This window comes from Salmo salar, chromosome ssa25 (assembly GCF_905237065.1).
Source record: "Salmo salar chromosome ssa25, Ssal_v3.1, whole genome shotgun sequence".
In the NCBI taxonomy this organism is placed as follows: domain Eukaryota; kingdom Metazoa; phylum Chordata; class Actinopteri; order Salmoniformes; family Salmonidae; genus Salmo; species Salmo salar.
The window spans coordinates 28,461,583-28,474,730 of record NC_059466.1 but is presented as its reverse complement, the minus strand read 5'-3'; the positions used below and the strand labels follow the sequence as shown (position 1 = coordinate 28,474,730).

General features: G+C 45.6%; 1 protein-coding gene across 9 annotated transcripts; it reads right to left on the bottom strand.

Annotated features, from left to right (window-relative positions):
* Nucleotides 1-1,965: 1,965 nt before the first annotated feature.
* LOC106586502 (serine/arginine repetitive matrix protein 1) lies at nucleotides 1,966-13,064 on the bottom strand. Of its 9 annotated transcripts, XM_014173882.2 has the most exons (10): nucleotides 12,926-13,064; nucleotides 11,880-11,989; nucleotides 11,387-11,443; nucleotides 8,796-9,003; nucleotides 8,244-8,320; nucleotides 7,396-8,158; nucleotides 5,099-7,362; nucleotides 3,607-4,085; nucleotides 2,853-2,960; nucleotides 1,966-2,730 (listed from the first exon to the last, which is right to left on the bottom strand). In XM_014173882.2, exons 2-10 carry the CDS (start codon nucleotides 11,905-11,907, stop codon nucleotides 2,728-2,730), a joined length of 3,987 nt encoding a protein of 1,328 aa, XP_014029357.2. In that variant the 5' UTR covers nucleotides 11,908-11,989; nucleotides 12,926-13,064; the 3' UTR covers nucleotides 1,966-2,727. The 9 variants fall into 9 exon arrangements, with proteins under 9 accessions (XP_014029357.2, XP_014029353.2, XP_014029356.2 ...); XM_014173878.2 differs by having other exon boundaries at nucleotides 5,099-8,158; XM_014173881.2 differs by having other exon boundaries at nucleotides 5,099-8,155.
* Between the last annotated feature and the right edge of the window lie 84 nt (nucleotides 13,065-13,148).

Below are 13,148 nucleotides of genomic sequence, written 5' to 3'. Positions count from 1 at the left end.
TCTTTGACATCCTACCTGCAAGTCCTGGGCGGGTCTTGTGAAGCTCTTCAGCTGCAGCCATTGGTAGAGTTTCTCTGTCTCGTGGGGAGGATTGAGCCAGTCAGAGAATTGTATCTCTACCAGTGGAGGCTGCTGAGGAGAGGACGGCTCATGAATGGCTGGAACGGAGTAAATGAAAGCCATGTGTTTAATGTATTTGATACCATTCCACTTATTCCGCTCCAGCCTTTACCTCGAGCCCGTCCTCCCCGGTTAAGGGGGTGATCTTCACTGACAAGTCACATGCTCATGATATCCAATCAACCCTCTCACCGGAACACTCACCAATACCATGCTGGGAGTCAGGACCTACACACACAATCATCAGACCCCTCACAGGCACACACACAATATTAACACACACGATATTAACACACAATCATCAGACCCCTCACAGGCACACACACACAATATTAACACACACAAGCACAGTGGCCCCATTTAGACGCCACAGAAAGGCTGGTCCTGAACACACAAACAGAGATGGGATCCCATAATTCTGTAGATTGACATACTGAAGGCTACTGTGTGAAAGATATCAAAGTCGTTGTGTTATCTTGATGTTCTCGTTGTTGACTCCAGCGTGGGAAATGGCCTGGAAGCATCCATCTATCTTGCTGACTTCAGCGGTCAGATCTCTGACCACCTTCAGAACCTCAACACGCCTGTCCACAATTCGGTACCACCAAGTCCACCTAACACACACACAATAAGCACAATTACACAATAATCACAACACACACACACTATGTAGCAGCATATGATCCTCACCTGATTCAAGAGGTAGTGGTCCAGCCCATCCTCAGAAAAGTCTGTCATTTTCACTATCTAACTCTGAGAACAGTTCAGCTCTGATCTCTCCACCAGAATTTAGCGGACTGACTGGGGCTGACTAATGAGTGTGTATGACCCGTTTTCCTGGGACTATGGTCCGGCTGTCGAAAGTGTTCCACCATAATTTTTTTTATACTAAAGAGCTTCCATGAGCCACCATGGTGACAACGACTTGATCGTAGCTGGGGTGTATTCATAATTTTTTTCTGTTTTGCAACAGAAACCATTTTTTCCCAAACTGAAAACAAGTTTCTATTGGACAAATTGAGGTAGGTCCCTCAACATTTTATTTTGTTTGCTCCGTTTGTTTCCGTTCTTGGTTCCTAGAATAAACGGTTAATGGTTATCGTTGCAACAGAGTCTGAATAATGAATACACCCCTGGCCCTGCTCTGAACGTGCGGTCTGAAATGCCCAAATAAGGGCCAGTAAAACAATGAACTGTGGATCTTTAGAACCCAACGAAGTGCAAGGCAGAAGGACCTCCAGTGCCTCAGGACCCATTAGCACTAGATCCCTGGCTGAGGTCAATGGGGTTGTCCATTGGAATAGGAATGAGGTTCAACTTACTTACACAGCTCAGAGTTAGTCATATAGCTGTGAGGTCAGAAATAACAAACCTGAGCTATGTTCAATACGTTTTTAAGTTGGGAAAGTTCACCTGAATGGAAATGGTGCTGTACTGAACAACCAGATGAAAAACAGGGATACTGTTAAATACGTCACTCATTGGTTCAAGCCACACCTCACCACACTCATCAAACGGGAGCAAACGTACCTCAAAGTCTGTTCAAGAACATTTTGGTGTAAAGTATCGTTCAATAGAAACTGTTTCAAAACATAGCAAGTGTTCAAGCAAACTAAAAAACTTGTGTTCCAGGTCTGAATCAGTCTCTGATTAGAATCAAAGAATATATAATACATCAGCAGTAATTAATACAAACAATTAAAACAAGTTTCTATTGGAGAAACGTTTCGCAACAGAATCAGCGTAATGAATACACCCCTGCAGTACTGACCACAAGGTAAAGATTTAGAAAAAAAAGTGGACCTTAACAGTTAGGCTCCTACATAAAGAACATTAAACAACAGGTCATTTACTGGTTTCCTTTAATAATCAACATATTATGTACAAAGCCAGCCAAATAATATTCTACTACTGATCACGGAAATTCTAAAATGTATTTGTCATTAAAATAGCTAAAGATTACATCAGTTAATATATGGAGAAAAAGTGACAAAACATTTAGAGTGGATCCTACAAAGACCTGATAAGTTTGTCTTCTCAATGGAGAGACCTGGTCGGTCTGCCCGTCACTAAAGACACACCTGACCATCATATTACTGATGTGTGTATTTGTGTGCCCGTGCGTGCTGAGGGCAGACCGAGCAGTTCACTTAATTACAGGTTAAAATGTCACTAAAGGAACCATGAGGTGGAAATATTATTACTGAACACAATAAAAAAGAAACAGAAGTTTAACATTAGAAAGGGTTGACAAAACATTGAAAATATGTTCCTATATCATTTTGCTTCAGTCATTGTCCAGAGAGCTCTGTCTGAGCAACGTGTAGAAGCTAGGGATAACCACACTGTACACACTGCAATCAGTCCAATGACACACAAGAACACTCAGGCCAGTCTGTCCAATGGGACACAGTATCACTGACGTTTCAAACACTTCCCCAGACAGCTAGAATACTGATAGGAGGGGCTGGGGAGGGAATGATTATCCAGAGAACAAGGGCTGGCAGTATCTGATGAGGTTCCTGCTCTATAACCACAACAACCTTGACTTCTGTCCACCTGGTGATGGTATCCATGGGGAGTACCTCTGATGCGCCCCAAAGAAAGTTACTGCGGAATAGAGAGAAAAATTAAAGTTACTAAATCACTCTACTACTCATCATTCATCTAATATGCATGAATGTTTGAATGTATGGTGGGTGAATGCTAGAATGAAGCTTGGGAGTTCTTACACTTAAGAAGCTTTTGCCACAGGGCTTCCTGTCCTCATCCTCGTCATCAGACACGTGCGGCTTCGCTACGGCCATCTCCTCTTTACTTGCCGCTATCATCTTACATTTCTACACACACAGAATGATATTAGAAACGTAAACAAATCATTGTGAACACAGTCAGAATAATACAAGAGAACACCCCAAACAACACAGTTGTCCTCACATTCGAGTCTTGTCGTGCTTGTAAACTCAAGACACTACATAAAACATCTGGAACCGGGTGACTCGTCAGTAAGATGCAGGTTCATTCTCTTCATGTTTGTAACCTTTAAGGATATTTTGTGATTTTGGCAATGAAGCCCTTTATCTACTTCCTCAGAGTCAGGTCTCTGCAACCAGTATGAAGGAAGTTAGAGGTAGTTTTGTGAGCCAATGCTAACTAGCATTAGCGCAATGGACTGGAAGACTATGGCATCTACTAGCATGCTAGCAGTTACCATAGACTTCCAGGCATGACGGTAACACTAGTTAGCAATTGCACAGTTAGCAAATTCCTTCAAACTGCATGCAGAGACATAAAAATGGTATCCACAAGATCATGACTCTGGGGAAGCAGATACAAGGCTTAATTGCCAAAATCATTACATAAAACAATACAAATGGAGCTAAAGTTTGAAACTTGCTGTAATACATCAAGGGGGGTGTCTACATCCTCAATTGATAAAGTAAATCTTTGTTATTACATACAGTACAGGTCTCTTGTAAGTCTTACCTCAGTGAGCTCCTTGATGCTGTAGATGTTGGCCTGCTGAGTCACCTTCCTCTTCACCTCCTCTATGTGGTCCAGGTTGAGGGGGGGGAGGGTTGTTTGGGGAGCCTGGCTAGGAGGGGGCTTGTTGGTGATGGTGGGGAGGGGAGCCATCTGGGGCATGTTTGACATCTGGGCCATGTTGGTGAGGGCTGCAGTCATGGTGGCAGCTTTCATACTGGCCATGGCAGCACTCATGGCCATATTGGACATGTTCATGTTGGGCATGTTCATGTTGGGCATGTTCATGTTGGGAATTCCCATGCCGGGCATGTTGAGAGGCAAGGGCAGGGGAAGAGGCAGATTCAGAGGGGTTGGGGCTGGGTTGGGCAGGGGAAGCTGGAGGATGGCCTTGGGTCTCAGACTCTCTGGAATGGGCACACCTGCTTTAGCACACATGGCTGCTGCATTGGCCTTCGCTATCTCCAGGAGCTGGTCTTTGTCTGTGAAGAGAGAAAGGGGAGAGGAAAGGGGAGAACAGACATCTGTCAACAGTGGAATTTTAGACTACATTATCACACCTAATCTGTTCTAAGGTGCCTAGAACAGCCACCATTAAACTGAGGGTACATAACTATGACAATACATTGGATTGGTGTATGTATATACGGAGTGGCTGCGGATCCAAGTTCTTTGGTACCCTCTTTCCGACAGCTAAAGGTACTAAGCTTCTGCACATGTGTGGGATTCTCTACTTTACACCCAGTCTCTGCTGTACTCGTTCAGCTGTCCAGAGAACAGGCTACTCTGGCGAATGGTGCTTGTTTAATAAAGTTCGATCAAATCTGAAACAATGTCTGCTAGATAGCATGATAGTATTCTATATAACAGAACCAAATATAATAGCATAGTATTACGTTACTGTAAGACAAAAAACACCCTAAAATATCATAAGAAACTAGGTGATGATTGTGAGAATGCTCACATTCAAGTCTAAGTTTTACTGATGAAACGTCCATGCAGCATCAATTAGTTTCATGGGGATATGCATTTAGATCTTCTTGAGCTAGCAACAGTGTCGTTCGAAGTAACCTAGTGTTGTTTTGAATTATGTACAATGAGCGAATTCTATTGCAAATTTTGTTAAACTGTAGCATACCTGTGTTTTGTTTCAATCAAAGCACATATTTTGCTTAGTGGTGCACGCGGTTGAGTTTTGGCTGCATGAGAGAAGTGCGACCATTCGCACAATCGTCCAAAAATCTCGTAAGAAATTAGGTGGTTATTTTTGTCTTACAGTAACGTTATACTATGCTATTATATTCGGTAAAACACTATCATTATGTGATCTTGCAGACATTGATTCAGCTTTCGCCAGAGTAGCCTGTACTCTGGGCAGCTGAACAAGTAGAGCACAGATTGTGTGTAAAAAAGAGAATCCTGCACATGCGCAGAAGCTTCGTAGCTTTAGCTGTCGGGAAGAGGGTTCCAAAAAACCCCATACTTGTAGTCTTACCCAGCTCAGTGAGACGAGGAGGGGTCTTGCTGGCACTGCGGCGGGTTCGAGATGTGGACCGGCGCTTGCGGAGGATGAGGATGGGTGAATGGCTTGGTTCCCGTTTCCATCGGTCGCGGCGGTCAAACGAGCGATTTCGCATGATGGGTCGGCGCCGTCGCGACCCGGACCTTCTCCTCCGGCCTGGAGAGCGAGACTTGAGGCGTTTGCTCCTGTCTGTGGATTTGGACCTCTTCCTTCTGGCCGGGGAGCGGGACTTTGAGTGCTTGGCCCTGGACTTGGAACGCGATTTCCTGCGCCGTGCTGGTGACTTAGAGCGTGATCTCCTGCGCCGGACAGGACTTCTGGACTTGGACCTCTTCTTCCGTCTGGCAGGCGGGGAGACAGACTTCCTTTTCCTGGATGGGGACTTGGAACACCTCCTTCTAGAGGCAGATTTGGACTGAGAGGGAGAGGTAGACTTGGACCGGGAGCACCTCCGTGAGGGAGAGGTGGACGTCTTTCTGCCGGCAGGTGAGTGGGACTTCCTGGCAGGAGATGCTGATTTTGAGGACTGACGTTGTTTCAAGGATGATGCCTTCTTGATGGAGGATTTAGAAGATGATGCCCTGTAGCGACGATCAGCACAAACGGTCTCTGGTGAAACAGACCTGGAGATAGCATGCTCATCTGGCTCTTCTTCAGAGGAGCTTGTTGGGCTTCTTGCTCCCTTTGGATATTCTGCTGCGGAGTCATGGTCTTCAGATGGAATCTCAGAGCTGCTCTCGTCAGCCTGCCCAGCCACTGGCTTGCCCTGTATGATAGAACTGGAGGCTGCAGCCCAAGGGAAGGGCTTCCAGGGCCCTGCTGCAGCTGCTGCTACAGCCTCCCCAACAGGCTTGGTAGGTGCTTCATCATTCACAGTCTTGTCTGCAGTATGTTTGACCGATTTCAGGTCTTTGGCAGCAGACCTGGATCTTGAGCGTTCTGGGGATACGCTCTCAGATTGCCTGTCGCTTAAGACAGACCTGGATTTCGATATGTCTCTTTTGGGCGATTTTGACAGTGAACACTTGTTTCTTTTCAGGGATTTGGATTTAGGAGTACGAGACCTGTTACATGGCGATGGTGATCTTGATGGTTTACTGCGTCTTGGGGATCTGGACTTTGTCCTGCTCCGCTTTGGTGATCTAGAAAGTATTTTCTGTACTGGTGAACTGGATTTCCTGCAGCTCCTGGAGCGGGACTTGGTGTTCTTGCCGGTTGGGGATTTGGACAGTGAGCCTTTCCTGTTCCTCTTCAGGATCACGACAGAGCGGGAGCGAGTACGCTTGCCTCTCCTGACTGGAGACCGGGACCGTCGTGTCCTGGGGGGGGACCTCTTCCTGTGAGACGGGGAGCTGCTCTTGGAGCGCCGACCTCTTCTCCGGGACCGGGAATGACGGAGCCGTCTAGATTTGGAGCGTGAGCGGCGAGTCAGCCTCACAGGCGAGCGGGACCTCGAGGGTCTACCACGACGAGGGGGAGGGGTCCTGATCCTCGACCTCCTGACACGACCACGAGGCCTGGACTCAGACCGCCGCCCTCGTCTTGGAGACGGAGACAGTTTGCGGCCCCTCCTAGGGGACAAAGGAGAAGACTTGCGTCCCCACCTGGGGGACAAAGGAGACGACTTGCGTCCCCTCCTGGGGGACAAAGGAGACGACTTGCGCCTTCTCCTGGGGGACAGAGAAGGGGACTTGCGCCTTCTCCTGGGGGACAGAGAAGGGGACTTGCGTCCTCTCCTGGGGGACAGAGAAGGGGACTTGCGTCCTCTCCTGGGGGACAGAGAAGGGGACTTGCGTCCTCTCCTGGGGGACAGAGAAGGGGACTTGCGTCCTCTCCTGGGGGACAGAGAAGGGGACTTGCGTCCTCTCCTGGGGGACAGAGAAGGGGACTTGCGTCCTCTCCTGGGGGACAGAGAAGGGGACTTGCGTCCTCTCCTGGGGGACAGAGAAGGGGACTTGCGTCCTCTCCTGGGGGACAGAGAAGGGGACTTGCGTCCTCTCCTGGGGGACAGAGAAGGGGACTTGCGTCCTCTCCTGGGGGACAGAGAAGGGGACTTGCGTCCTCTCCTGGGGGACAGAGAAGGGGACTTACGTCCTCTCCTGGGGGACAGAGAAGGGGACTTACGTCCTCTCCTGGGGGACAGAGAAGGGGACTTACGTCCTCTCCTGGGGGACTTGCGTCCTCTCCTGGGGGACAAAGGTGACTTGCTTCCTCTTCTAGGGGACAGAGGAGACTTGTGTCCTCTCTTAGGAGTCAGAGAATGGGACTTAAGTCCTCTCCTAGGGGACATAGAAAGGGACTTAGATCCTGTCCTTTTAAGGGACTTAGACTGCTTCCTCTTGGGAGTCATGCTCTTTGAGAAGGATCGAGACCTGCCCCTGCTAGACACAGGCAGACCAGACAATCGCTTGGGGCTTTGTGAACGACTGCGGCTTGATCTGGACCGCTTGGAGCTTGTCGAATGACTAAGACTCGATCTGGCTCTTTTAGTGTCCGTCAGTGACTGTGACCTTGACCGTGACGGAGCATGGTTATTCACCTTTGACCTCTGCCCTGCGTTTGTCTCCTCTCTCTGGCCGCCTTGCTTGGGGATGATGTCTGGAAGCTCCTGGGTGTGACTGAAGCACCTGTCGCTCCGTGAATCTTCTGCCTTTATGACGGAGACTGTCTGTTCCTCCCTGTCAGCAGGGGGCGCCTTCTCTTCTGTCTTTCCTCGTGCATCCGCAGAGTGCTCATCTGAGGTTTGACACATTTTCAGAGATCCCTCTTTTTGGCCGAGAGTTAGGCGTAGGGAGGACACCCTTTCCTCTTGTTTGGCTTTAGACAGGATGGGAACTGCTTGCACAACCGTGCCAGCTGGCTTCTCCTCAGACTCAGAATCTGTCCCTGACATAGATTCGCTCTCTGATGGGGAGTGTAAAGGTGAGTTCTTCTCCTGCTTCTCTTCCCCTTTTCTCCTCCTCTTTTTCTTCTTTTTTCCAACATGTCTTTTGTGTTTTCTGGCTTTAGCATCACATACCTCAGGTTTATCTGCTTGGACCGGTACACAGGCATTAGCAACAAATAACTTTAGCATCTATTCATTTCCTACACCCGAACCCCGAGCCACACTCCTTACCTGTGATCAAGCCCTTTGTTGCCTCATCTTTTGTATCTGCTCCTGCATCAGAAACCACTAGGCCAGCACTCCTCAAGCTAAAAACAACAAATAAAACATTTATTATAACAGCAAATATTCACAATCGTCCCAATAGTATGAAGACAAACAAGAGCCTGTTGGCTGATTAGTGCAACATTTCTGCTGCTTTGTCTCCTATATTCCAGTCAGGAAACCATCTACAGGTGACCAGGCAACACCCTGTTCTGTATAGCACAGGTCTGGGTGTAATGGGCAGAGTCTAGCAGTGAGTGCATTCAATTATTTGGCCCATGTTGCTCTGGTGGGAGGAGTATGCGCCGGGTGAAAAGTAATTGCATTCGTTTTGGAACTGCGCTGCCTCCCAGGCGTGAGCCAGGTGCCATGCTCTGGCTGACGGCGAAGTCTTCTCAAAACAAAAGTGGCATAGGTTAAGCACGTGCACAGCAGTTAAGCTTAATCTAACTTCCTCATTGTTGTGGTTCTAACGGGAGTCGTCAAACAATGTTCTGGTTCTAATGGGAGGAGCCTCACCCTGCTCTGGTTCTGACTGGTGGCTTCTCTACGTCGGATTCTGGGACCGACTCTGAGCTGGTCTCCCGCTCTCCCTTGCCGCGTTTCTTCTTCTTCTTTTTGCCCTTGTGTTTTTTGTGCTTCTTGTTCTTCTTGTGCGGCATCTCACTTCCTTCTTTTGCAGACGTTTCCTCTAGAGTGTGTTCACTCTCTGCTGCCTCGTCCCCACCTGCACAGATTAACCAATCATATTCCTTATTTACAGATTAGCCAACCACATTCTTTAGTCACAGATTAACCAATTGATTTCTTTGTCTGGATAAATTACGAGTATGGTGAATTTCATCAGCAACATGGGACATACATTCCTAACGAAAGGTGGCCAGGAAGAGAATTGGCAACCTCTGGTGTGTGTGTCGTTGGCATTTCATGATCTAGCCAATCCAGCTCGAACCTCCAGCGGCATAGCTATAGCTATCTTGAGGTCAAGACGATAGTCTACTGAAAGCACGGCAAAGAAATGTTCACCAAACATTTACTTGCGGCAGTGTTTCCTCTAGGTTCACTTAAGTGTTGCACTGCTCCACGGCAGAATCATTTCCACCACACCAAAATAAACTTTCTAACAAATATAGTTTCAATAAACTTCTGTAAAGCACATTCACTTTTCTTGGTAAAAAGATAATCTGTCTGGGTTCAACACAGTTCTGAAGGTTATTCAGCTCTGTGAGCTGTGGCAGGCAGCCTACAACTCAAGAAACACCAGTGCCAGTGACAAGTGCACGAGTGACCCATGCTCGATACAGACACACTCTATGGCTCGAAAACACAATTCACTTGAATCACTTCAGAATGCACCTGTGCGAGAAATGGCACGCCAGGGACCAGTACGCGAGTGACCAATGCGCAATACAGAAGCTCTGCGGCGTGAAACACAATTCACTTGAATCCCCTCAGAGTGACCCTGCATGAGAAACTGCAAGAAAGGTAAGTTAGGTTGTTTGACTAACATTAGCTAGCCAACTAGTTAACTACATAAGCTAGATATAACCTAAAAACGAACATCATTTAGCTCTATAATATTGCTGCCACAATTGTAATGGCAATTAGCTATCAAATATTCACAAGTATGTTGATGATAGAAACATGATTAACTAATGTTACTAGACTAGCAAGTTAGCTAGTTTGTTTGGAACTGTATAAAGTGCAAGCAAGATAGCTACATTTATCTGTCTTCAATTAAAAAAAATTCTCAAGTGAGTGAAATATTTCCAGCCACAGCAGCAAAAGAGAAAGGGGGAGCAGGGACAAGAGTGTCAGGTAACGTTAACTTCCCAAGCTAACGCTCAAAATTCTAAAAGATGTGCAACATAATAGTGAAGACATCAAAACTATGAACACATATGGAATCATGTAGTAACCAAAAAAGTGTTAAACAAATCAAAATATATTTTAGATTCTTCAAAGTAGCCACCCTTTGCCTTGATGACAGCTTTGCACACTCTTGGCATTCTCTCAACCAGATTCATGAGGTAGTCACCTGGAATGCATTTCAATTAACAGGTGTGCCTTGTTAAAAGTTAATTTCTGCAATTTCTTTCCTTCTTAATGCATTTGAGCCAATCAGTTGTGTTGTGACAAGGTATGGGTGGTATACAGAAGATAGCCCTATTTGGTAAAATACCAAGTCCTTATTATGGCAAGAACAGCTCAAATAAGCAAAGATAAAAAACAATCCATCATTACCTTAAGAGATGAAGGTTAGTCAAAAATGTCAGGAACTTTGAAAGTTTCTTCAAGTGCAGTCGCAAAAACCATCAAGCGCTATTATGAAACTGCCTCTCATGAGGACCGTTAGTCTTAATTTTAGATTTTTGTTAAAACCGCTGTGTCTTTGTGAAACTAAATGGATTATCTCTTTATGTGTAGTTACACTGTGAAGCATGGAGGTGGTGGTGTGATGGTGCTTTGCTGGTGACAGTGTGATTTATTTCGAATTCAAGGTACATTTAACCAGCATGGCTACCACAGCATTCTACAGCGATTCACCATCCCATCTGCTTTGTGCTTAGTGGGACTATCATCTGTGTTTCAACAGGACAATGACCCAACACACCTCCAGACTGTGTAAGGGCTATTTTTCAAAAAAAGAGTGATGGAGTGCTGCATGAGATGACCTGGCCTTCACAATCACCTGACCTCAACCCAATTGAGATGGTTGGGATGAACTGGACCGCAGAGTGAAGGAAGAGCAGCCAACAAGTGCTCAGCATATGTGGGAAATCCTTCAAGAATATTGGAAAATAATTCCTCATTAAGCTGGTTGAGAGAATGCCAAGAGTGTGCAAAGCTGTCATCAAGGCAAAGGGTGGCTACGAACTTTGAAGAATCTCAAATATATTTAGATTTGTTTAACACTTTTTTGGTTACTACATGATTCCATATGTGTTATGTCATAGGTTTGATGTATTCACTATTATTTTACAATGTAGGAAATAGTCAAATAAATTAAAACCCTAGAATGAGTAGGTGCGTCCAAACTTTTGACTGGTACTGTATATACTGCACATTTACACATGCAGCCCAAAGCGGGAGGTTTAAAAAATACTTACTAGCCGCCAAAGTTTCGGAGTATGTCTGGGCATGGGTTTCCAGTTGCTGGTGAAACTCTGATAACCAGAGAATATTCAGAAAGATATTAAATCCACCTTTTGTACTGAGTGAGGAGATCCCTCGTCATTTTAGCTGCCAGACATATTACATTTCCCAACATCTAAACTGGAAGTAGTTATTTCTAAAAGACGTGTCCACATGTATAAATAGGTGACAGCACAGCACAACCCAATCAAAGGTCTACGTCACACACGAGAAGCATTTCTCACTTGGTACAAAATGTTGATTTAATATACTTCTGAATATTTCCTAATTATTGGAGTTCTACCAGCAACTAGAAACAGGTGTTTATAAGACACCGGTGCATTCCAAATGAGAATTTAAGAAGCATTGCCAAGTAAGTGAATTTCCCGTATTTAGGTATAACCCTCTATGTGAGGATAACCATCCATCGCATTACAGGCATATTTCTATAGTAAATCTTTAACACACCTTGCCGAGTGTCCATCGCACACTCCATTTTATCAGCTCTGTGTGGGGGTGAGTGATGGCCTGAAAACCTCGGGCCCCTAGCACTGTTCTCCTGGCCCTCGTCTCTCACTCTGTAAGGAAAAACAGTACAGTTACTCCAAGGCACTCAACAGGGATGTGTTGATTAGTTGGATTCCGTTGCTAAATGTTCCATCTGTTGCAAAACCGTTTATAGGCCTACTCTGAACTGAAACCTTTTGCAACGAAAATGAGTGTTTCTATTGGACAAATTCAGGTAGGTCCTTCCTCTTTTCTTTTGTGTGGTTACTACTTTCTATAATAAACGGTTTCCATTGTAAAACGTTTTGCAACTGAATCTGACTAATGAATACATCCCTGGCTGTTTCAGAATGTCAAGACAATACAAATGAATTACATTACTACCGTTAAACAAACAGCCATGAATGTCCTCTTGGTTACACTGAGTCTGGGCACACAACAAAAAGAAACACACTGCAGCAGTATTACATAACCAATGACCCACTTACGTGCAACCTTTTTGTAATCGTCCATCTCAACTGGCAATAACGCTTGCTCGGTAACGTTAGATAAAAACAACTGTGCTGAACACTGGCTAAGAGTTAGAAAGGTACTTTGCTGGGCAGCTACATAGCAACTAAAGTAGCCAAGTAAAGTAACGTTACCCCGCTAGCACTAACGTTAGCTAGTTGGCGTATAGTTAGCTAGCGTAGCACGCTAATGCTAGCTAGTTATCAACGGGAGGATTGTGTCGTTTTTAAACCCACCCAATGGTCCAAAAAAGTTAGCAGTCTTAAGCGTGGCAACTTTTAATACTTGAACTTTAAAATTACTAATGTAGCTAGCTAGTTAGCCACTACGGGTTATCTAACAAAGACACGCCGTATCAGCACCCGCGGCCTCATTCATTCGACTAGCTTGCTAGCAGTTGGTAGATTACTTGACTCGTCGCACAAAACCAACAATATGTATGCAGACAACCGATGCTTGCGCTAGAACACATTTGTACACCGTTTTTTTTTTTTTACCTATGTCTCCAATTCCTTGAATTTAAATAGTTAGGAAATCCAGCAACGCCTGTTTAATGGTAGTCGCCATCTTCACAGGACGCCATGATAGTTTGGGGAGACCCAGTAATCCCAGAATGCTGTCCTGGGCGGCAAATTCCGAGAGGAATCTCCATGACAACAAGATGAAGGCTCTTCTTTAAAAATCAACAAATAATCAAAGAAATCATACATTCTATTATTA